This window comes from Gracilinanus agilis, chromosome 1 (assembly GCF_016433145.1).
Source record: "Gracilinanus agilis isolate LMUSP501 chromosome 1, AgileGrace, whole genome shotgun sequence".
Lineage (NCBI taxonomy): Eukaryota > Metazoa > Chordata > Mammalia > Didelphimorphia > Didelphidae > Gracilinanus > Gracilinanus agilis.
The window spans coordinates 569,614,078-569,639,283 of record NC_058130.1 but is presented as its reverse complement, the minus strand read 5'-3'; the positions used below and the strand labels follow the sequence as shown (position 1 = coordinate 569,639,283).

Below are 25,206 nucleotides of genomic sequence, written 5' to 3'. Positions count from 1 at the left end.
CACATTCTGATTTTGAAACTGTCCTGCTTTTTTTTCCCTATTGTCATAATCAAACTCTGGGAGTTGAGAGTCACATCTTGATTGACAGGTGAAGGCTGTTGGACATCAGAATGTTCCCAGAGGCCATGAGGACAGGAGGAAAGGCAGTTGGCCAGAAAGGGTATAAATAACCTGGCAGCCCCTGATAGGACCCCTTAGACCCCTTGTCTTTTGGGACCTTGGCTTTGCCTTGGCTGAGCCTTGCCTAAAATCTTGCCTTGGACATTTGATCTTGAACATTGATTGACCTGTGGGTCCTCTGATTCTCTCTGAATCCCCTTGATATTTAGGCACTTAAACCATCTCTAGATATTTAGGTATCCCAGGGCCCGGGGGGGGGGGGGGATCTGGGAAGTGGGTAGGAGAAGAAGAGGGGGTGGTAAAGGGTGGCATTTCCTGAAGGCTGTAGGACTGGCACAATAACGAGCAGTAAGAAGCTGAGAGATCATCAGTATTTGCATCATCCAAACAGTTTGCTTACTCTGGTTTGGCTTTGGCTAGGCTAAGCCAGAGGAGGTGAAGAACAAGCCCAGCATTACTGAACAGCTTACAGTTCTGAGTGATTATTGTCATAGATTTAGTGATAGGGTCACCTATTCCCCAACCCATTCCTGATCATTTCTTTCCCTTGTTAAACAACATAAAGTTATTAAGTACCTTCCTGGAGTAGTTATTCCATCACCACTCTGGGAAGGGAGCAACACAGACTTCTTGTGATGTTAAGAATTGTAAATTAAGAAAATGTCCAAATGAGGAATGGCTGTACAAATTCTGGTATATGATAGTGATGGAATATATTATTGTGCTATAAAAAATGATGAGTAAGATTGTAGCAAGTTAGTAAGGGATAGAGTAAATTTCACAGATTAGCTTTAAGAGGAAAAAAGGGGAATCTGGATACAAGCCCTGAGAGAAGATTCTGACAAGGAGAAAAGGATCTTAAGATTTTTACTGGAAATTAACGGTCACTCTGAATCTGGTTTTGAGCTGAGAAGGAGGATCTTTTGCTCCGGCAATTTTCCCTCTAGAAATCCTAATCTTGTGGAGAGATTAGTGATTCCTGGGTTTGAGAATCTACCTTGGAGTATACTGCTTTCCCTGAAGCATAGAGACTATCTGCTTGAGATCCATCTGTCAGAAATCCACTGGTGAAAGTAAAACCCAGAGTTTGGTCATCTAGGACTCTAGGGATCCCTATGAACAACCCCAGGCTTTAGGTAAGGACTCAAATACATCTGTGAGTCCTTCCTATTTATCCCTTTTTTTGTAATCCATATTAATTAAGTTAGTTTATAGTCAGATAGCTGGGTTTTTTGGGTCTTAGAGAAAAAGAGGTTGATTGATTAATGGTATTGGGTTCTATCAGCCTTTGGGAGTTAGGTAGTTAGTGAATCATTTATAGATAATGTAGGTTAGATAGACCTGGTGTTTGCCAGCCAAGAAGAAACTGTTCTCAGAAGACAATTAGAGGTAGTTATTAGGAATTTTAGGTATATTTATATGGTAGAAGATTAGTAATCTCTCTTCTTTTCTATCTTTCCCTCCTTTACTATATTCTTTTTCTATCTCTATTTTAATTAAACTTAATTGTTAATTGTTAAAAGCTGTTAGAAGTTTTCTTTTCTTTGGCTTAAAGGGATAATATTTATTTACAATTCTACTATATTCTCATTTAAAAGCTGCTCTCTTATTTTGTCAAAATCCCTATTTTAGCCCTTACACATTTTTTCATATAGAACTATAAACAGTTTGACCTTATTGAATTCCTTAAATTTTCTCTTCCTGATTTACCCTTTTATGCTTCTCAAATCTTGTATTTGAACATCACATTTCCTTTTTTAGGTCTAGTCTTTTCATTGGAAATCTGCTATTTTGTTAAATGACCAGTTTTCCCTTGAAAGAATACACTCAGTGTTGCTGGGTAGGGGATTCTGGGTTGTAAACCTACTTCTTTTACCTTCCAGAATATCATATTCTAAGCCTCCTAATCCTTTAAGGTGGAAGCTGCTAAATCCTGTGTAATCCTTACTGTAGCTCCACAATATTTAAATTTGAAAATGATTGTAGCATTTTCTTCTTGCCCTGGAAACTTTTGAAAATCTAATTCTAAGGAGCTGTCATTTGGGGATTTATATCATGAAGTGATCTGTGGATTATTTCTTTTTTACTTTCTTGTTCAAGAATGTCAGGACAAATTTCTTTGATAAATTCTTGCAGGAAGTTGTATAGGATTTTATTTTCTTTATCTTGACTTTTTAGGTAGTTCAAAAATTCATAAATTGACTCTCCTGGATCTATTTCCCAGGTCACTTTTTTTGAGAGATATTTCATGTTTTTCTCTATTTTTTCATTCTTTTGATTTTGTTTTGTTGTTTCTTGATGTCTCATGAAGTCATTAGCTTCTACTTGCCCAATTCTAATTTTTAAGAAATTATTTTCTTCAGTATGGGAGAGATTAGGTTTAGGTCAACATTTCACACCCTACACCAAGATAAATTCAGAATGGGTAAATGACTTGAATATAAAGAAGGAAACTATAAATGAGTTAGGTGAACATAGAATAGTATACCTGTCTGATCTATGGGAAAGACATTTTCTTGTGAGCTTTTCAACCTCCATTAACATTGGTCAATTCTACTTTTTTTAGGAATTCTTTTCTTCATTGGATTTTTGTACCTTTCTTTCCTTTTGGTCAATTCTGCTTTTCATTGCTTTCATTTTTCTTCTCCATTTTCCCTCTGCCTCTTTAAATTAATTTTTGAAATCTTTTTTGAGCTCTTCCCAAGCCTGAGACCAATTTATATTTTTCTTTGAAGTTTTACATGTATCTCTTTTGCTTTCACTGCCCCATTCATATTCTGTACCTTGTCTTCTTTGTCTCTATTTTCTGTGGTTAGGTTTAATGTTTGCTCATTTTCCCAGCATTTTTTCCCTGACTTATTTTTTATCTTAAAGTTTGTCTAAGTTCTCATAGTAGAGGGGATACTCTCTTAAACTTTACTACTACCATTAACTATTTCTGGGTTTCTGCAAGATTCAGTTATTTGAAGGAGATATGATGGCCTATGGGCCCAGAACTCTAAAAGCCACCTCTTATTGCTCCTTCAGTCTCTCCCTGGTACTGTTGATGGCTTGCAGAACTCAGAGCACTGTGAGCTGCCTTGTACTGGGGCTCAGAGTCCAATCTCAGGCTTGAGCAGGAGCTTTGGGACTCACTTTGAGCTTGCACAGGCCAGGCACACTGGGGACTTGCCTTGGGCTTGGCCAGGGGGGCTGAGGAGTGCCTTGTGCTTGAAAGTTCAGGCCCTGACTCCAAGCTTATTAGCCTGGGACTCTGGACTTCACTTTGCACTTACACAGCCCAAGTGTACTTTGAGCTGAGCTGCCTTGTGCTGAGGGATTTCTGAAATATGCTGGGGGGATTTCTGAATGTGCTAGGGGATTTGTAAAACCTGAATATCTTTAAAGACAATAAGATGTGGAGAGATTAAAAATTCAGGAGATAGGTTGAGCATACATTCTGATAGGCAAGGTAGGAGAGGGTAGGATCCAAGTACACATATATAAAGGGTTTTTTCAGTATAAGAAGGGACACCTCATTTTCAGATAAAGGAAAGGAGAAGAGATTGGGAGATGCTGTCAAGGGATTTTGAGGTGAGGTGAATGGGAGAAGAGGAAGGTCATATTAAATGACTTCAGTTTTTTTAGTAAAGTAAAAGACAATTATCAGAGGAGTGAAGAGAGTCTAGAGCAGTGATTCCCAAAGTGGGTGCCACCGCCCCCTGGTGGGTGCTACAGCAATCCAGGGGAGCGGTGATGGCCACAGATGGATTTATCTTTCCTATTAATTGCTATTAAAATTTTTAAAAAATTTAATTTCCAGGGGCACTAAATAATATTTTTTCTGGAAAAGGGGTGGTAGGCCAAAAAAGTTTGGGAACCCCTGGGCTAAAGGATGGGAAAAAAGGAGAAAGTTTGGAAGAGCTTCTGTGAGGCACGAGATAGGGAATCAATTAGGGAAGAATAAAAGAAATGCTTTGTTACAATGTCCTAATTGAGTTTGAGTTGTAATGTATTCAGTCAGCATGAATAGAGTATTTCCTCCAACTTAGGTAGGATAGTGAGAAATGAAAGATGAAAGTAATCCAGCCCTGTAGTTTGTCAGGCAAAGGATTTAATAGCAGTATAGGGTTTTAATGGCTAACTACTCATTGGAGATGAATAAGAGTGAACTCAGTGCCAGGATAAAATGCCAGTGACTAATTATTCCAGGAATAAGGGGAAAAAAGGAGAAGCCATAGAGGCAATATAATAATGGGTTTCCGGTAAAGAGTATTATAAGAAATTATAGCATAGGTAGTAACTAACATATGACGATTTCCATATATAGAATGTATGTGTATACATATTGACTTAATGTATGAACAGTGATATCAGTGTTCTGAGTCATCTCCTTTGGGAAATGTATTACAGAATTGTAATTTGAGCTCATCCATAAATCAGACATGTTTTTTTTTTTCTCTTTTAGATTTAAAGACAATCGGAAAAATAGCATTTGGCTTGTAGATGTGAGTATATGACTTTGTAGTAGGTTTTCTTTTAGATAATGCTTTTTGTGTTACTTTCTGCCATTTTTTTCCTCCCTGAAAGAAATGATAGGCACTTTCAATTTTTCCTCTGAGTAACACTTAAGTGAGTTGAATCAGTATTTGTATAAATTGATAGAGTAAATAACCTGAGAGTTATACTAAATTTTCATTAATAGTGTTGATCTCAGAGTCAATGCCAGGGAACCAATTTATTAGGAAAAACCATCCTACAATGTGGCCCTTTTTGACATATCATTATTAAACCCTCTTTTGATGAGGTCCATGGTAGGTCTATCTTAAATTGAACTCTACTTTATAATAAAAATATCATAGTGTGATTATAGTTTAATTTGCTTATAAAAATAGACCTCCAGTCATCCAAGCCTTATAAAAGAGGGTTAGAATAAATCAACAAAACCCACTAATGACCCCAAATCTATTTTTTGTCACATGTTTATAGCCAAACAGTTCAGTTTTTTTTCTTACTGAGTATTTTGTTAGATCTGCAAATGATGAGCAAAATTGAATTAATTTGAGTTTCACCTTACCTTCCTTTCCTCACTTTCAGGTCAGGGGATAAGTTTAAATCTTATGGCTCTTCAACAGGTGGACCTGGCCAAGACCCCAGCCATCTGGTGGCAGAAAAGGTCAGGTCCCTACCTGGTTGGGTGGTCAATGGATATTTATTTAAACAGGCCAACTTTTTACAGTCCCAAAACAGAAGCCCTGGAAATTCCCCTATAGATATGGGGGGAAAGTCAGGGAAACCCCTAGTAATGTGGGGATATAATGATAAATCTGATCTAAAAAAAAGAGTGGCAATTAGCTTCAACTATTAATTTTCTTTTTGTATTAACTTATGACCCTTGTGAATATAAATATGAACATATTCACTTGGGATTAATGACTTCTATACTATAACTAGTGTACCCAGTTAAACAGGTATCTCTTTTAAATGAACCTGGCATAATTATTTTTGAACATTTCTTAAACATTTATGGAAAACAAATGATTAACAGGTAATTTAGTCAGAAAACAGAATTTAGTTAGAATAATAGTTCAGAGGCCCTTTAAAAATCTATGTAATATTTTGCAAATGTTTGCTTTAACATTTAGAATCACTGACTTTTAAAAAAAAAAGTTGTCTTGTTCATTCTAGTTCTATGCACCATGGTGTGCACACTGCAGAAGACTGGAACCAGTTTGGAATGAAGTTGGCTTAGAGATGAAAAGGCTTCATTCTCCAGTTAAAGTTGGAAAGATGGATGCTACTTCCTATACAAGTAAGCCTTTCTTTTTTATATCTTACTTGCTTATTATCAGGAATATTGATATCCTAATTTATATAGGCTCATGGTAGTGACATTAAAGCAGTAGCATTATCTTTGCCCTTCAATCTTCTTATACAATTAGAATATTAGTAATTTCTGAGACTATTTTTACATTGTTAAATTAGTTTTTCTTGTTAAACTACTGTTTGATGAACCTTGTTAGACATTTGGGAATACAGAGTGAAAAACAGTCTCAGTCTTTAAGTGATTTGCAATTAAACTTAAGGAGGCAACTTCCTTTGGAACAATTTGAGAACAGTTCAGAGCAGGAGAGCTCAATGAAGATTTGATGGAGGATTTGAGACTTGAGCTATTTCTTAAAAGAATTTAAACAAACAAAGGAGAGGAATGAAAAGATTCCAGGTAGGGAAATAACTGAGCACTGAAGTGAAAATGAACATCAAGTACATACTTAATTTGTTCCACTGATTGAACACTGTTGTTTTTGATTTACTACCAAATAGTTATTTCTTGATATCTGATACCACTACATCTCTTTCATTTGCACTATTTTCCCATATTTCACTTGAATTTATTGTCCTTTTTTCCTTCCAGATAGATGTATTTTTTCCCTAGCTCTCTAAAGTAATACTTCTATAGGTTGTTATGGCAGTGAATGAATACATTAATTTAGATGTGATTGTTATTTTTTATTTGCTGGCAAGACCTAATCATGGGTAATTAATACGTCTTTATTTACACTTATATGATTTTCTATAAAGAGTGTTTTGTAGTTAAATCTCTGTAGTTTCTTTGTGTGTCTTATGAGAAAACTCCAAGTGTTTTGAACATTCTCTTATACTTTTGAATGGAATTTCTCTTTCTCTGTCTTCTAGATAAGTTTTTTTTTTCCTAATAGAAATACTGATTTGCATGGATTTATTTTATATATATGACATTTTGTGTGTTATTGTTTAGTTAATTTTTAATTCTAATTAAAATTCTTATTTGACCATTATCTTATTTACATAAAATGGTAAATTTGTTTCCTTTTTGTCTGTGCTTTTGCTTTGAATTTTTTTCTTTTCTTAAGGCTATCGATACTTTTGGGCAGCTAGGTGGTGTATTGAATAGAATGGCAGACCTGGAGCCAGGGAAAACTCATCTTCCTGAGTTCAAATCTCCAAGCCTGGCTGACTCTCCACTGAGCCACCTCACTGCTCCATTTCCCTTCTAACTTGTGCTACATTGTTTTTATTTGTGCAAAAACTTTTATTACATTTAAATTACCCATTTTCCATTCTGTGATCTTTATTCTTTGTTTAGTAATGAACTCTTCCCTTATCCATAAATCCAAGAGTTAATTTCTTTCTTCTCTTAATTTGTTTGCAGTGTCATCCATCTAAGTCAAATATGCTTTTTGAATTTATCCTGGTATATAATGTAATGGGGATAATTTGAGGAAAGGTGTGTGGTACAAGGGAATTTGAAAGGAGGTTATCAGGGATTTATTAAGATAGTAAATCTAGGCTACAGGTAGGCTGGAATAAGGAGATTCAGGATATAATAGGGCTGAAGTCAGGAGTATAACACAGAAGGGAAATAGAGATCTTCAGGGAGAGGAGAAATTAAACTAAACAGATAAAACAGCAGGCTTTACAGACTGGGACTTAGACTTAAACACAGGCTGAGGGAAATAGACTAAACTGAAATTAACAACAGGCTTAGTTAATTTCACAGGAAGGGACTTGTTTTGAAGTTACACCTTCCTTCAAGATGGATACCCCGGCTTCCCTTCAAGCCCAGAGTATGTTGGTTCTTTCCCTCTTCTTCCCTCTTTTAATAACTAATAGACAAATTATACTAATAGGTCTGTTGAAACACAAAAGGGTTTATTATCTTTAAAGGATGATTTGTCAGGAAAGTGGATTGAGGAAAGCCCTAACAGTTGTCTCAGGAACTTCAGGTGGGGGAAGGGAGGCAGAGATGGAGTCTGAGTAAGGACCAGCCTTTAACTCAGCTTACAAAATGCTCTTGATATCTAAAGGGAATAAATGATGACTGACTAGTTTCTTTATATCTAATACTGTCAAATAACAATTAACCCTTCACAGATTTGAACTCCTCTCTAATTACTCTCCTTATTAACTCCACAGACATGTAAGGTAAGGGAGGGAAGGTAGAAAATAATATTGGGAAGGAAGATATAAAGGGTTTATCCAAAATAACAGTTTCTTAAATAAATATTTCAAAGCTAGGCTAAATTTCAATTGTACAGATAGGTAATGAGGCAGCTTGGCTGGTCAGACATCCTCCCTCCACGGGAGATCCAAACCAACTGTCCCTTCCTCAAGATTCCAAACCCCTAACTGCTTTAGAACTCAGCCAAAGCTTGAAAAAACCGTATGACCCCTTCTCTCTATACTACAAATATGTAATGTCTTAGTCCATAATGTTAGACTATTTGCATTTTCCTATTGCATTTTTTGTGAATAATGAGTCCTCTCAAATGTGATCAATTTTTGCAAACTTGGTATATGCAGCTGAGAATATAGATTCCTCTTTTTTGTTCTCATCCAGTAATCTCCAGTGATGTAGCATATTTAAATTTTTTGAAAGTATTCATGTTGTTAAATTTCTTACTTTTTATCAATTTTTCTAATTGTGAAAGAGATACAAAGAGATTCATTTTTCTTCCATAATTCATTTATCTTTTCTTTTAAGTATTTAAATCTTTTGTCTTTTGATGCATAAGTATTAATATTGTTTATCTATGGTGCTTTTAAGGAAAATGTAATTTCTGTTTGTCTCCTTTAACTTTTGTCTGTTTTAATTGTTACCTTGCTGAGATCCTGATTACTATGCCTGTTTACTATGCCTGTTGAGTTCATCTAGCTTATAATAGATTTTGTTCTGGTTCCTTATTTTAACTATGTGAAGATATTTGTTTCAAGTATATTTCCTATGACAGCCAATTGCTGGATTCTTCTTTCTAATCCATTCTGCTATCCTACTCCCTTTTATGGGTGACCTTATCTCATTGAAGGTTACAGTTGTAATCATAATAGCATTTATATAGTGCTTGAATGTTTGCAAAGTATTTTACATATGTAGATACTTGCAGCAATCCTGTGGCAAGTACAGTTTTTATCCCCTTATACAACTGAGAAAACAGGACTGAGAAAAGTTAATTCACTTGTCCAAGGTCATACAGCTAGTATTAGTGATAGGATTTGAGCTTGTTTTCCTACATCCAACTGCAACTTATCTTTTACTCCACTTAGCAGATCTATCATTGTGTATTTCCCTTCATTCTGTCTTTTTAGATATTTTCTCTTCTTTGTCTTCTGACTCCTTTATAAAGAAAGTCATGAAAAAAAGACAGTGCTTTAACACTGTTGAACTATAATTTGTTCTGTTTTACTTATGACTAATTCCTCTCACAGAATTTACCCTCTTTCTTAACTTCCCTTTCCCCTTTTGTTTCTTATACTTATTTTTTTCTCTTTTGAGTTTAATGTATATCTATACCAAATTCTGTTTTCAGCCTTCTGTTGTGCTATTCTAATGCATGTGTTTCATGTGATTCCCATTTCCTCCATCCCTTTCTCTGTTTTTATATTGTTCATCTAATGTAACTTTATCATATGAGGTGTTAAATTTCCTACCCCTTTTCTTCTTTGCTTCTGTAGGATATTCTTTTTGCACTCTCTTCTCTTTATTCTTTTAAGATCAAAACAAATTAAATTAGTTTAGGTCTCACTCTCTCAGAGGCCCTTGAAGATAGCAAGTTGTTTAAATGGTTGATTGTCTTGGCACTGGTTTGGGTCTGCTTCCTGCTGTAGCTTGTGCAGGGCTCTGTGACCACTGTTTTTTCTAGATACTGAATCTAATCTGTTGCCAGATTTTGTCAATTTTACTTTTAGAACATCTCTCTTATATCCCCCATCTCTCTAATTGATACTGCCAACACTGTGGACCTTATTATCTTATATCTGGACTATCAAAATAACTTTTTGATCTCCTTGCCTCCAGTTTAGTGTAACACTAGACCGTCCTGCACTCCAATATTTGATCTTTCTAAAACTCAGGTCTGTCTGTGTCAACCACCCTTCCTCTTCATGCTCCCCCATTCAGTAAGCTCCATTGATTCCCAGTTGCTTCCAAGATAAAACATAAAATCCTCTCTCTGCTATTCAGAGTTTTTCATAAATTGGCCACCTTCCAGTCTTCTTACAACTTACCTCCACATACTTCGAGATCCAGTGACACTGGCCCCTCTTTTGTTCTTTGCACAAGATGCTCCATGTCTAGACTCTGGGTATTTTCACTGGCTGTCCTTAGGCTTGAGAGTCTCCCTTCTCTTCTCCATCTTCTGGCTTCCTTCAAGTCCCAGCTAAAATCTCACCTTCTCCAAGAAGCCTTGATCCTCTTTAATACCAGGGCCTTCCCTCTGTTAACTACCTCCAACTTTCATGTTGTCTCCTTCATTAGATTATGAGCTCCTTGAGAGCAGGGATTATCTTTTATTCTTCTTTTGTGTCTCTAGCATTTAACATAGTTCCTGGCATGTAGTAGGTGCTTAATGAATGTTTATTGACTGACCTCCATCTTCTTGAGTTCCTTAGTTCCTTCAAAACTAAGCTCAAGCGCCATCTTCTACATGAAGTCTTCCCCAATCTTCTCAATCACTAGCACTTTCTCTCCTTAAATTACTTTATTTTGAAAAAGAGAGGAATGGGTTGAGAGAGAGGGAGAGGATCAGAAAAAGGGGGTGAGTGTATCACTCCCAGCCATCAAGGAGGGGAACAACCCTGGTATGGAAAGATCTGACATCTCTATGGCAATTGTCATTAACGAGCAATGGTCAAGAGCTCTTGAAATAGCAGGGCCCTACAAAACATGGCTAATGCTTCAAGCTAGCATCTACAGTGTTATGATTAAAAATGATGAGGGCCGAGATCAAAAGGGAGAATAGTATTTTAATAAAAGCCATGCTGATAGAGATAAACTGACCACCCGCCTGTAGGAAACCTATTCCAACCTCACCTCAGCCATTTACCTTCCTCTCTCCTCGAGCTCAGGTAACTCAAGAGGAAGTTTCAAGTCACTACCCCCTACTTAAAACAGTCCCTCACCTTGAATACGTCATCCAAAACAGGAAACCCATGAAACCCGTTGGACCACGGGAAATATAGTTTTAAGGACCCCCACAGGTCCACAGAAGTTTGTCAAACACTATATTGAGGTTCAATCCTTCCAAATAGAACCCCAGATGATTTTAACTAACACAACAGCCAGTATCCAGGGAGACAAACTATGGAGAAGCCACATTTCCATCAATAGTAACCACTACCTATAGGACAGGAAAATCATTTTAGCTAAAATTAGCAACTCATTCTGAGGGAGAGACAATTGGGGTTATTGTGCCAGGCAAGTCAAACCATTTCAACTATCACCTTCCCTTGAACTCCAGTGGAGACAGGCCTTAGACTTAAAACTCAAGAACTCCAAGAAACAGAGATTCCCCTCGATCAATTGTCCTGCACTCACCTGACCCCTGTCATGAAAGAGAGAAATCCTGGTGGAGAAGAGTCCCATTGTCCCCACCACAAAAACCATAAACAGTTGCTGGACAGTTGTCTTTGATTAGAAGCACAAGAGCCCTCAGAATAGCAGTCCTGTCCTTCTTCCCCAAGACTACCAACCCTGCTCCTGGCCTTGTAGCTTGTCATTTGGGAATGACTCTTATGGAGACAGGACTTGTCAGTTACCTCTGAAAAGTGCTTCAAGTGCTCCTTGGAGTTGCAGCTATTGAAGACATAGAAAAGGGTTGGTTTTGTTTTTTTTTTTTTCTCATCAGAGTCCTTGGCATTTTAAAATTATTCAGATTTAGAAATCTATATGATTTTATCAAATAAAGAAACATTAAAGAATATATTACTCTCTCTTTTGCTGCTGTATTGAATGACCACTGGACCATCAAATTTGCAATCTAAACCTCTGATATTGTTGTCTTCTGCTAATAGAAGTGTAAACTACTTGAGAAGAAGGAATATCTTGCCTTCCTGTTTTCAATATTCATCATAATGTTTGTGCATAGTGGTGCTAACTAAATGCTCTCTTTTAAGCTATTGTGTGTATTGGAAGAAGTAGGATCATAAATATTTAGCTAGAAGAGACAAGAGGACAAATGGTCCAAATTAGTTGAGGTCCAGGAAATTAAAAGTGGCTTGTCCAACATCACAAATCCTGCTTTTATCATCCACTCTAGAGTGTGTACTCATTCTGCCTTCCTTTATGTCCCTGGTATACTATTTTGCTTCAGACTTGATTAGCATTTAATTTAAAACTTTTGCATTAGTGATATTAGTCCATAGTTCTTCAGCTGCTTTTTCCCCTGCCTGATTTAGTTTTTAGGAGTAGATTTGTCTCATGTAAAAGAGTTTGGCAGAGTTCTTTTTTAGTTTTTTGAAAGTAATTTCTTTATCTTAGGCGCTAATTGATTTTTCTTTTATTAATTAATTTGTTTGTTAGTTACATTAAAATTACTAGTTATCTCACCCCTCTGTTCTTGTATCATAGCTACTGCTTATAATGCTTTCTTGGTTCTCATTTCACTTTTAACATTTTTCATGTAGATCTATCCAAGTTTTGTTTTGTTTCTGGACATCATTTCTTATTCCATCACAATTATATCCTACAGCTTTTTCAACCATTTCCCTATTGATATAATAACATATCTATTATTTCTCCTTTGCCATCCCAAAGAGAGCTGCTATAAATATTTTAAACATATATGTTTTTTTTCCTTTTTCCCTGGTCTTCTTTAGTTAACAGACCCAACAGTGATATTGCCGAGTCTAAGGACTCTAGGCATAATTCCAGATTGCTCTGCTCTCCAAAATAGTTGGATCAATCAGTTATACTTAATTGTTTTTTTAACTGAAAATCTGGACCAAAAGGCATTCTCTCTCAATGGATAATTCCTTTATAAGATATTCATTTTCACTTTTCAAGTTTGAATTGTTTAATATCATTTGTGCATGTTCTATTAATTTTTGACTATTCTATGTTTTTTTTTTCTTTCTTTCTTTTTTGTTAAAAACCCTTAACTTCTGTGTATTGGCTCATAGGTGGAAGAGTGGTAAGGGTGGGCAATGGGGGTCAAGTGACTTGGGCAGGTCACACAGCTGGGAAGTGTCTGAGGTCAAATTTGAACCTAGGACCTCCTGTCTCTAGGCCTGACTCTCAATCCACTGAACTACCCAGATGCCCCCTATTCTATGTTTTAATGAGTATAAATCCATTTTCTTTAATGTCTTTGTTTTTCTAGCATAGAGTTATGTATATTGTTTTAAAATTTTTATATTTTCTTTTTTCAAATTACATATAGATACAACTTTTAATAATCATTTTCTTACAGTTTGCAATTCATATTCTCTTCTCTTTTCCTTCTCCACCCCACTCCAAGATGACAGGTAATATGATATAGGTTATACATGTGCTATCATGCAATACATAGTTTCATGTTCATGTTGGGAAAGAAGACATATTTCTTTTTCTGTGGTTGTTAAAATTAAATTAAAATTTTCCTCCAATTATATGTAAAAATAGTTTCCAACATTTAAAAAAATATTGAGTCTCAAATTCTTTCTCATCCTCCCCAACAATTGCTTCTTGAGATGGCAACCAGTCTCATATTTACATGTACATTCCTGGAAGACATTTTTCCATATTAATCCTTTTGTATAAGGAAACTAAAAAAAATTAAGGAATTAAGTGAAAAAGTTTGCTTTTGTTTGGATTCAGACTCTCAGTTCTTTTTCTCTGGAAGCAGAGGGCATCTTTTTTTTTTATATCATAAGTACTTTGATATAGTTTTGGATCTTTGTATTGCAGAGAATGGCTAAGTTATTTATAGTTGTTCATTGTACAGTATTCCTGTCATTGTGTACAATGTTCTTGTGTTTCTGCTTATTTCAGTTGGCTTCAGTTCATGTAAGTCTTTCCAGGTTTTTCTGAGTTCCTGCTGGTCATTTCTTACAGCACAATAGTATTCCATTATAATAATATACTTATTATTATATCTTACTTAGCCATTCCCCAGTTAATGGGTATCTTCCCACTTTCAAATTCTTTATTTCCACAAAAAGAACTGCTTTCAGTATTTTTGTACATGTGAGTCCTATCTTTTTTGTTTTTTTATCTCTTTGAGAAACAAGCCTAGTAATAACATTACTGGGTCAAATATATGTACTATTTTATAACTCTTTGGGCATAGGTCCACATTGATCTCTAGAATGATTGAATCGTCACAAGTCCCCCCAACAATATATTCATGTCTCAATTTTCCACATTCCCTCCAAGTTTTATTATTTTCCTTTTTCTGTCATAACAGCCAATCTGATAGGTATAAGGTGGGACCTCGGAGTTGTTTTAATGATTTAGAACATTTTTTGCATAAGTATAGAGAGCTCTAATTACTTTGTCTGAGAACTCCCTTGACCCTTTATCAATTGGGGAATGACTTGTATTCTCATATGTTTGACTCACTTCTATATGAATTTGAAAAATAAGACCTTTATTAGAGAGACTTACAAAAAATTTTTGCAACATTATAATTGCTGTGTATTACTCCTCATACTATTTCCCCATTTAGTTTCTCACCACCACCTCCCCCAATTTGCCTTCTTTTCTATCATCTCTATCCCCTTTTCTCTTTTTTCTTCCCCTTTCTTATCTTCTTCCCCTCCTACTTTCCTGTAGGGTAAAATAGAATTCTATACCCTGTTGCTTGTTTATGTTTTTCCCTCATTAAGTCAATTCTGATGAGAGTAAGGTTCATGTGCTCTTCCCCCATTTTCTGCTCTACTATAAAAGTTCTTTCATGCTTTTTTTTTTTTTTTTGAAAAATTAACTTCATTCTATTTTCCATTCCCCCTCCTCCAAATTCATTCCACTTTCTCATGACAATTTATTTTCATTCTATCATGTTCAACTCACACCCTTGTATTCTTTCTATGTATACTTCCTCTAACTGTCCTAATAATGATAAAATTCTTTGGAGTTATAAGAATAATCTCCCCATGTAGGGATGTATCCAGTTTAACATTATTGAATGTCTTATGATTCTGCTTTACTATTTACCTTTTTATCGTTCTCTTGAGTCTTATATTTGATAGCCAAATTTTCCATTCAGCTCTGCTCTTTTCATCAAGAATGTTTGAAAGTCCTCTATTTCATTGAACACCCATTTTTCCCCCTGAAGGATTATGCTCAGTTTTGCTGGGTAAGTGATTCTTGGTTGAAGTCCTAGCTCCTATGCCCTATGGAATATCATACTACAGGCTCTCTGATCCTTTATGTAGAAACTGCTACAATTGTTTTGTTCTGACTATGGTTCCATGATATTTAAATTATTTCTTTTTTGGCTACTTGCAGTGTTTTCTCCTTGACCTTGGAGTTCTTGAATTTGGCTAAAATATCCCTGAGAGTTATCCTTTTGGGATCTCTTTTGAGAGGTGATCAGTAGATTCTTTCCATTTTTATTTTGTCCTTCAGTTTTAGAATATCAGGGCAGTTTCCTTTGATAATTTCTTGAAAGATAATGTCCAAGTTTGTTTTTTGGTAATGACTTTCATTCCAATAATTCTTCCAATAGTTCTTAGATTATCTCTCCAAGATTTATTTTCAAGGTCAGTTATTTTTTTCCAATGAGACATTTCACATTTTTCCTGTTTTTTTTTTTTCATTCTTTTGACTTTGATTTTTGTTTCTTGATGTCTAATGGAGTCTTTAGCTTCCACTTGGCCAACTCTAATTGTTAAGGCATGGTTTTCTTGAATGAGCTTTTGTACCCCCTTGGCCAATTCTATTTTGTAAAAAGTTCTTTTCCTTAGTGAATTTGTGTATATTTTTTTCCATATGGTCATTTCTGCCTTTTAAGAAGTTCTTCTGTTCAGTGTATTTTTTTTTATCTTTTCCCTTTTCACCAAATCTGCTTTTTAAGAAATTTTTCTCTTCAGTGCATTTTTTGCCTCTTTTCCCAAGCTGTTTAGTTTTTAATGATTTTCATCAATCTCATATTTTTTCTCCAGTTTTTCTTTTACCTCTCTTTTGAGCTCCTCCATTAATTCTTCTTCGGTTTCAGAGCAATTTATATTTTATCTTGGAAGTTTTGGATGCAGCAATATTGACTGTGTTGTCTTCTTCTGAGTTTGTGTTTTGGTCTTCCTTGTCACCAAAAATAACTTTTTATGTTGAATTTCTTTTTTTGTCATTGTTATTTTCTCCAACCTTTTCTTTTCTTTTAATTAAAAAAAACAACTCTTTAAGTCGGCCTCTGTAACTGTGGCGAAGGAAGCACTTCCATGCTTCAGATTCTTTGTGCAGCTAACTTCAGAGCTAGCTCTGAGTATCTATCTGCTTTCAGTTCTTTCAAGGTGGTGTTTAAGGATAATTGTGTTTAATATTCTCCAGGCCTATGCTCTGGTTTATGAATAACCACAAGTACCCTTTTCTACCTTGTAACTGTGACCATAGTTTCCTGCTATTTTGTTGCCACAAGTACTGGTGCATGCTGATGCTCCTCCTCACCCTGAAATTTTTCCCCAAAACTGCTACTTGGATTTGCATGTAAATAATGCAGCAAGAGTCTTTGCACCTAGATCCTGCAGAGGTACTCCTGTAATCTCCTCTGGAACAGTTGTCCATTGCGCCCATCTCCCCCCAAACTGTTTTTGGCTGAGAGCTCCAGAAGCCTTTGCTGTTGCTTCAGCTGTACCCATGGTCTTTTGCAGAAGTGGAGCCTATCCTAGCATGCTGCTTTGTCTTCTACTTCCACCTCAGTGCATTAGAGATTTTATCCTGCTCTTCTAAATTCCTTTGCATATAAATTACTTCCCCACATCTTTTTGTGCTCTAAAATTCTTTCTGAGGCATTATATCACAGGTTTTTGGAAGATAATTTGGTAGAAATCAGATAGGTCCAACCTTTGCCACCATCTTGGTTCCTCCCCGCCCCCCACCCTTTTTTTTCTCCCCATATATTTTTTAAGAAAATTTTATTTAAGAAAAAAACTCATAAAGGAAATGAAGTAAAAAATAACATGCTTCACTTTGCTTTGAGACTCTCAGTTCCTTCTATCACATTGCATAGCTTTTGAAAATCTGTATTTGCTATGAATTGAATTCAGACAATTCTCATATTTCTCATATCATGTTTATTAGTCTTTAATGTTGGAGGGATTATGGGAAAACTGGAACATTAATGCCCTACTGATGGAGCTAGAAATTGGTTCAGCCATTCTGGAAAGTAATTTGGAACTATGTCCAAAAAATTCCTAAGTAGTTCATGCTATTCATAAGCCTATATCCTAAGGAAATCAAAGGGAGAAAGGACTAAATAAATACAAATATACTTACATATAGCATTTCACTTTGTAGTGTCAAAGAATTGAAAATTAAGGGAGAGCCTACCTATCTTTTTGGGAATGGCTGATCATTATAATATGGATGTAAAACAATACTACTATTTTATAAATAAAGATAAGTAGGGACTTTTTCACAGACACCTGGGAATGTTTGTATGAACAGTTATATAAAATGAACAGACTCAGGAAAATATAATAACACTATTATTGTAAAAGTAAACTACTTCTGAAAGAATTCTGATAGCAAAATGGTCACCTATGATTCCAAAGGAGGAAAGCATACTTCTTATCTCTTGACAGAAAAGTGATGGATTCAAGGTGCAGAATGTGACATATTTATTTAAAAAATCTGTTAGTATTTCCAAACCAAAAACTAACTTGTAGTTTTGCTTATCATTTCCCTGATTTTCCATTTCATAGCTTTCCCTAATTTTTAATATTCTGTGCTTATTTTAGGTTCATTTATTGATTTTTCTAGTTGATTCATTATTTCACTTTTAAATTTTTGCTAATGTGTGATTTCAAAGATAGAATGTTTCTTCTGAAGGACATTTTAACTCTACAATAATTTTTTAAGTGTATGATCATTTCAGCATATTAGTTCTAAAAGTATCTCACTTGTCCTTTTTGCCCTCTCAACCTATTAATGGTCTTTCCTGCTCATTTTATTTAAGTTTTCATTGATGCTACTTTTCGTAAAAGTCATTTTATTAGCACTTCCCCCCCCCTTCCTCTGACTTTTTTCCATTCTCCTCTATAAAAAAAGAGCAGCCTTTGCCAAGCAACAAGTTAACATAGCCAATCAGAACAAATCTCCACATTGATCATGTCTAAAAATTTATGTCTAATATTGCATTTCTTGGTCTCATCCTTTCTGTCAAGTAATATGGTGATCATTATTCATCATTGGTCTCTTAGAGTCATAGCTTTTGATTGCATGAGTTCTTAAGTATTTCAAAGTTGTTTTTCTTTACAATGTTGCAGTCATTATGGAAATTGTTGTATGTTTTGTTTCTTTCACTTTGCATGTCAGTTTATATAATTTTTTTCAGCTTCCTCAGGATCTTTCCCTTTTGTCATTTTTATGTTAATATTTTATAACTTTAACCACATTTTTTTTTATCTTTTTGGGATATGTTCCTAGTAGTGGTAATCAAAGGGTATTCATAGGGCTCTAGGGCAAGTTTAACTTGAGTTAGTTCCATTGTAGTTTAGGTTAAGTATTGGAACAAAATGAAATACTCACAGGTTATCCAAAAGTGTGCAAAAAGAGATTTATTTTTTCATTGGAACATAAGAATATTCAAACAGTATATTCATTGAAGACATTACTGGTTGCTTCGTTTGAGAAGAAGCTCCCTTGCCTGAGTTATCCAAGAGCTTCTCTTGGTTGCTTTGTGCTCAGGTAACCAGGAAGTGATATCAATAGCATGAGCAATTAAGTCCTTAGAACTATTAAGTCTCAAGAATGGGAAAGGGAGTCTCAAGGGAAAAGGAGCCTATCTTGGATAAGGGAGAGGGTTTGGATTTTATTTCTACCTCTTCATATTGACTTTTTTGGATATAGTTCTGAATGGTAAACCAGATCATAGTGTCACTAGCATTGAATTGGTAAGTCTTCCTTCTCCTTCTCCCCAGAAATTGTTACTTTTGGTTTTTTGAGGGTTGCCATTTTGCTGAATGTGAGAGAGAACCTAAGAGTTTTAATTTGCATATCTCTTATAAATGATTTAGATCATTTTTTCATATGATTTTGTTAGTATTTTTCTTCTTTAGAGAACTAGCTATTTATATCCTTTCACCACTTACAAGATATAGAATGGCTCTTTCAACGTATATTAAGCCTATAATGTGTGCCACATATTATTCTAGGTTCTGAGAATACAATACAAAAAAATGAAACAATCACTACTTCAGTGAGATTACATTCTTGTAATGTCTGTTTATTGATCATATTTCTAATATTAATAGCTGTTTTCATTGATTTTTGACCTGTAAAGGATGTATTTGGTTTTTTTTCAGTCAATAAGTCAATTTATCTTCCTGGAACTGTACTAAACTCAGGGGATGAAAGAAAGACAAAAAAGTCTACTATCAAGAAACTTCTAGTCTAATAGGAGATATAACAAAGAGCTATATACAAACTAACTATACATATAGGATAAATGGAAATAATTGTCAGAGTTGAAGCACAAGAATTAAAGGGATGGGGAAAGACTTCTTGTGGAGATGGGATTTTAGCTGAAGATGAAGGAATCTAGAAGGTGGAGAAAAGGAGGAAGGGGAGCATTCCAGGCATGGAGACGTCCAGAAAAGATGTCCCAGGGCCAAGAGATGGTGTGTCTTATTCATGGAATAGCAAAGAATTTAGTGTTCCTGAATGTAAGAGTATGTAGGGAGTATCAAGTTTAAGACAGCAGGAAAAATGGGACAGGAGGTTAGGTTCTGAAGGACTTTCAGCACCATTCAGAAGATTTTGTATTTGGTCTTGGAGATGATAGGAAGCTATTGGAATTTTTTTACTGTAGGGGAGACATGGTTGAACCTTTGCTTTAGGAAAATCACTTTGGGAACTGAATGGAAAATGAACTGGGATGTAGAGGTATTTGTGTCTGGCAGACAAACTATCAGGTAATTGAAATAGTCCAGGCAGGAGGCAGGAGGTGATCAGGGTCTGTACGAAGTTGATGGCCATATCAGAGGAGAGAGGGAGATATATTGGAGAGATGCTGCAATGGTGAAATCAACAGGCCTTGGTAACAAATTGGATTTGGTAGGTGAATGATAGTGAGGTGAGGATGACAATGAACCAAGGGAGCTGGTGGTGCCCTCTACAGTAATAGAGAAGTTTGGAAGCAGGGAAGGTTTAATAGGAAAGATAATAAGCTTAGTTTTAGACATGCTGAATTTAACATATCTTTTGGACTATCCGTTCAAGATGTCCGAAAGGAAGTTGCTGACAGAATTCAGTCTATAGCAGGGGTCGGCAACTTATGGCTCTCTAGCCATATCTGGCTCCACCTCCCGACCTGCCAGTCCGGGAAGAGCCCCAGGGTGTTCCCCAGGGGGCCCTTCAGCCCCCTCCCCATATTCCAGCGCCTTCCGCCTCCATCCTCCTCCTTCTGCAGGCGTTTATGGCTCTCATGACCAAAAAGGTTGCCAACTGTTGGTCTATAGACTACAACTGGGCATTGCTCTAGATCCAACCTCCGCCATTTAATATACCATTCCCCCATTCATAATAATTTTTCTCTCTCTTTGCTTCTTTGTCCTTTGCTTTATCTTTTATTCTGCACTCCTTCAAAGTCATTAGGTTGGAAATCAAGCTTATAGACTGCACTGGGTGGTTAATTATATTTATAGTAAGACCAGAGTTATCTCTCCTTCCTGATTAGGGCAGCCACCTAAGTCCTTTATTCCTCTAATGGCCCCTACCTAGCAGGGTTGTTGGGAGGAAAAAGTGAGATCATAGATATAAAATATTTTACACACCTTAAATTACAATATAAATATTAACTTATTACTGTTACTATAGTTTTTGACTGAAACTGAAGTAAAGAAGTTTATTCACTAGTCAGCTCCCTAGGGATGTGCTGTCCTTGAGGACTTTCTCCAGAAGATGGTACTGGGATCCCAGGACTGCAGCCTCAAGAGATAGTACAATAGAACCAGATTCAAGTACTTTTTGTAGCCTTTCTATCATGTTTCCTCATTGGTATTAGAGGGCCTTTGGGTTTGCCTCCATCAGGGGCTTCTAAGAGGGGAAATTAGATATTTATATATATACATATATATATTTAAGGTGTGGTCGCCAGGAATCAATCAGATTTAGATTGATTCCATAATTAAAAATAGACCCAAGTCAGGAAGGCTTTTATGGAAGTTTATTTACAATTAGGAAGGTTGAAGGTAGGGAAAGAGAGAAAAACTCTGGTCTGGACCAGCAGAGGTCCAGACCAGGTGAGAGTTAAGAGATTAATTAAACTAGGCTACTAGCCACAAGGCCTTAGCAATTAGAGAGGAAAAGAAGCCTCCTTGAGGTAGAGACTCTAGAAATGCCAAGTTAGTTGAAAGGAAGTCAGCCTAATTTACCCACGTGACAATTCAGAGGGGAAGCTGTCTGAGGTCTCAGCCGAGATCCTTCAGCACCAAGTTCAAAGCTGGAACTGAACTCAACAGGAAGTTACCATCATATTTGAAGGATAGCATCTTTTGTCACTTCCTGGAGGGCCACCTCTAATTCAAGTGGACAAATGGCAGCCTTAACACTATTTTGGACTGCCCAAAGGGCAGTCCCTTGTTCTTGATTTGTTACTTATTGTCACATGTGGGTAACTCATCTCCCCTCCCCACTAAAGGAGGTTGGGACGACATTATCTCTGGTGGCTAGAGTTTAAACTATGAATGGGGTAGAGCTAATTCCATTTACACAGGGTACTGTGAGACTATCCTGGGTAAGTCATGGTGGGCCCTAATTACAGTTCAGAAATTAACTTTAGACTATCTTTTATTTTCAAATCCTTGTATCTATCCTTTTTTCTCCAATTATCTTTTGTGAAGCTTCACTCTTAGATTAGTGTCACCTTTTATTTCCTCTTCTATTGAAGTACTGCTAAGTAAAGCTAAAGAACCAATCACAAAATAGTCATGATTAGGTCCACTACAAATTCTGTGGCCTAGCACCAACAATTTGGAGCTTTGTATTGTTGTTGCTCCAGGATTGTGGCCCTAGGCAGGCTTTTGCTCCCTAGAGGCTGTGGCTGCCTAATTATAGCCAGGGCAGATTTTCAAAGCTTGGAGCCTATGTCTTCACAAGACTAAAAAGATTAGGAGGTTGGAGGTGTGATATGAGAAGAGGGTTTGTTGTAAGTCTATGTTGCAGTCCTTGGGTGTGCTAGAGCTGTCTCATTGTCTTATCCTGAGAAATAAGGGAGGAATTCTGAATGAGGTCAGGGTTGGTGGCCATCAGTTCATTTTCTTTTCTATTTTTTAACCTTCTTTGGGAGTCTGGGTGCCCTAGACCATGAAAACAGCTGAAATTGCTTTATCTTTGGCACATAATTTCTGTTTTGGAGAAGTTTGAGATGTCATGGAAATCAAAGAAAATCCCTAGGCATGCAACTTGTTTCTCATTGATCACACTAATTGTCAACTTCATCTTATCTGATGGCTTCTTCCCTGCTGCCTACAAATATACTTATATCTCTCCCATTCTTAAAAAACGAACAAAAAAACCACCAAACCCTTACTTCATCTGACCATCCTTGATAACTATCATTTTATGACTCTTTTTGTCATTCTTCTTTAAGTCTTATGTACTCCAACAGCTCACCTTATCATTCAACTGAAACTACCTCCCCCAAATTATCCTTCATATTGTATGCATTATATTTAAATATTGAAGAGAGAAGGAGAGATGTGGTTAAGGTGGTGGTAAAGGTGTGATGCACTTGATATATGTTGTGTTACAACTCTTCCACAGAGTGACTTGCAATTTCAAGAAAGCTGGCTTTCCTGCCCAAGAGGGATGAGGGTATCCAAAGAGAAGAGGAGAGGACTGAAGACAGAGCCTTTTCATACATCTACAGTTAGTGGGCATAATATAAATGTTGAGTCAGCAAAGGAGACTGAGGAGTGGCCAGACAGGTGGGGAGGAAAAAAAATCAGGAGAAGGGATGCTCTCAGTGGATAGGGAGCCCTGTCTAGAAACAGGAGATCCTGGGTTCAAATTTTATCTCAAGACATTGTGACTCTGGACAAATCACTTTATTTAATTTCAGTTGCCTAGCCCTTACCACTCTTCTATCTCTGAACTGATACTTAGTATTGGTTCTAAGACAGAAGGTAAAGGTTTCAAAAAAACAAACAAACAGGAGAGAATAGTGTCCAAAACCCCTCCCAAGAAAAACAACCGCAACAACAAAAACCAAGAAAGTAGAGCTTAACAAAGAAAACAGGACATTAGGCTAAATGTTGCAGAGAGATCAAATAGAATGAGAACTGCAAAAAGACTTTTTTATTTGGCAATTTAAAGATCATTGGTAACTTGAGAGAAAATGTTTTCAACTGATTGGTAGGGTCAGAAACTCTTTATGAAAAGGATTGAGTAGTGAGTGAAACAAAAGGACATGGAGGCAAGGGATGTAGATAGATTCTTCTAGGAATTTGAGAGGAGAGATTTAAGATAACAGAACTTGAATGAATCTAGTGAAAGTTTTTTAAGATGAGGGTGATGGGTTAATTTGAAAACAATAGGGAAGGAACCAATTGATAAGGAGAAATTGGAGATTAGAGACAAAGTAGGGTATATTGAGGTTGAAATCTGCTGGAGAAGAGAGGAAACAATGAGACCAGAGACATATAATAAAGAAAGGAGAGAAAGTGGGAGATGATGCCAAGAGGTTTTTAGATCAATAGGAGGGAATGGGGATCCTCAATGAATTTCCATAGTTTGCACCCTCACCCAATAAAGAGGTGAGATCCTCTCCCAAGACAAAGTAGAAAAGTAGAGGTGAGGGAGGTTTTAGGAGAGAAAAGATTGGAAAGCTTTTTTGAACAGTGATATAGGAATCTGTTAGGGAGGAATAATAAGTTTACATTTCTATAGTTAATGTGTTTTTGAATTTAAAGTTGTTTAACAAAATTATAATGTTCCCAGGCAACACAGTTATGAAATTTCCTCCAATTCCCATTCAGCTACCTGTGAGTAAGAGCACAAGGGTAATGAAAGAGGGAAATTTATGAGACTAGCCATAAATTAATTTTATTAAACCAAAAGTAGTAGGAGAAAAAGATGGAAAAATAGGAGAGGTTTAACTTGTCCTTGCTGCTCCATTTAGCTTGCTATTCTGTGACTACCATTAGGGCCCCCTAGCCACACTCACAGGAAGTCCAGCCAGCAACAAAACAGGGAAGAGAAGAAAGCAAAATCCACTCATGCCTCAGTTTATCAAACTTTTTCTCCATCCACTAACTCTCAGACATCACATCTCTGGAGCCAAATGTGACTTTCTATTTTACCGGGGTGGCTGGGGATTGGGGGAGTGAGTGGGACTGTCACTGCAGGAGACATCTGCCCTACCCCTGTCTCCTGATCTCTTGACTCTGTTGCTGCCTGTTTCCAGCTGCTGTTCTGTCCTTGTGACCTAGTTTGCTCAGTAATTTCCTTCACACAGTCCTCACCTTCAGGTTAAATTCAGGCTCATTCCAGTTTAGTCTACAGGAGATGTCATCTGTGCAATCCCCAAAACAGGGGAGGGTAAATCTCCTTCACACAGGAAAAAGATAGAAGAAGCAAACAAGAAGAGAAAAGGGAAACAAAGATTTAAATGGCAAGGAGTGAATGGTGCTAGGATTTGGGGCAAAAAATTTGAAAGTAGAGAATAAGATAAAATTGAACTGGTCAACACTAAGGTCAAAGATTAGAAAGGAGGGAAGCATCAGACTGAAGGTCATCATGATGAAAAATAAGTTTAGAAAGGATGAAACATAGGGAGAAGTGAAATCGTGGTTCCTAGATTTTGTTTTTTTAAGAAAGTAGAACACTGGTGGGGAATGGTGAAGTCCAGGGAATGACCAACTCTGTGCATGATTGAGGTCAAAGGAAAAAAAGATTATAGGATTTAAGGACATCGAGGAATTGAGATGTTAGGTTTGGGGTTTTTTTTGATTGGTAAAGTTATCTTTATTACAGACCCAATTGGGGCCTATATTAGGCAGAACTTGAAGATAGGGAGGAGAAAGGGGTAGGGATTGTTGTGGGAGAAACACCCAAGTTTGTAGCAGGGTCTCAACCCAAGAATGGGAGACTCAAGTTCTATTCAATCTAGAAGTAAGAAAATAATTTTATTTGAAGGAAAAAAGGTTTATGAT

General features: G+C 36.4%; 1 protein-coding gene across 1 annotated transcript in view; it reads left to right on the top strand.

The window, feature by feature from the left end:
• TMX3 (thioredoxin related transmembrane protein 3) overlaps positions 1–25,206 on the top strand; it is a 93,714-nt gene that overhangs the window by 8,100 nt on the left and 60,408 nt on the right. Inside the window, exons 2-3 of the mRNA XM_044683317.1 lie at positions 4,568–4,607; positions 5,788–5,911. Coding sequence (XP_044539252.1) covers positions 4,568–4,607; positions 5,788–5,911 — 164 coding nt within the window. The remainder of the gene's footprint in view (positions 1–4,567; positions 4,608–5,787; positions 5,912–25,206) is intronic.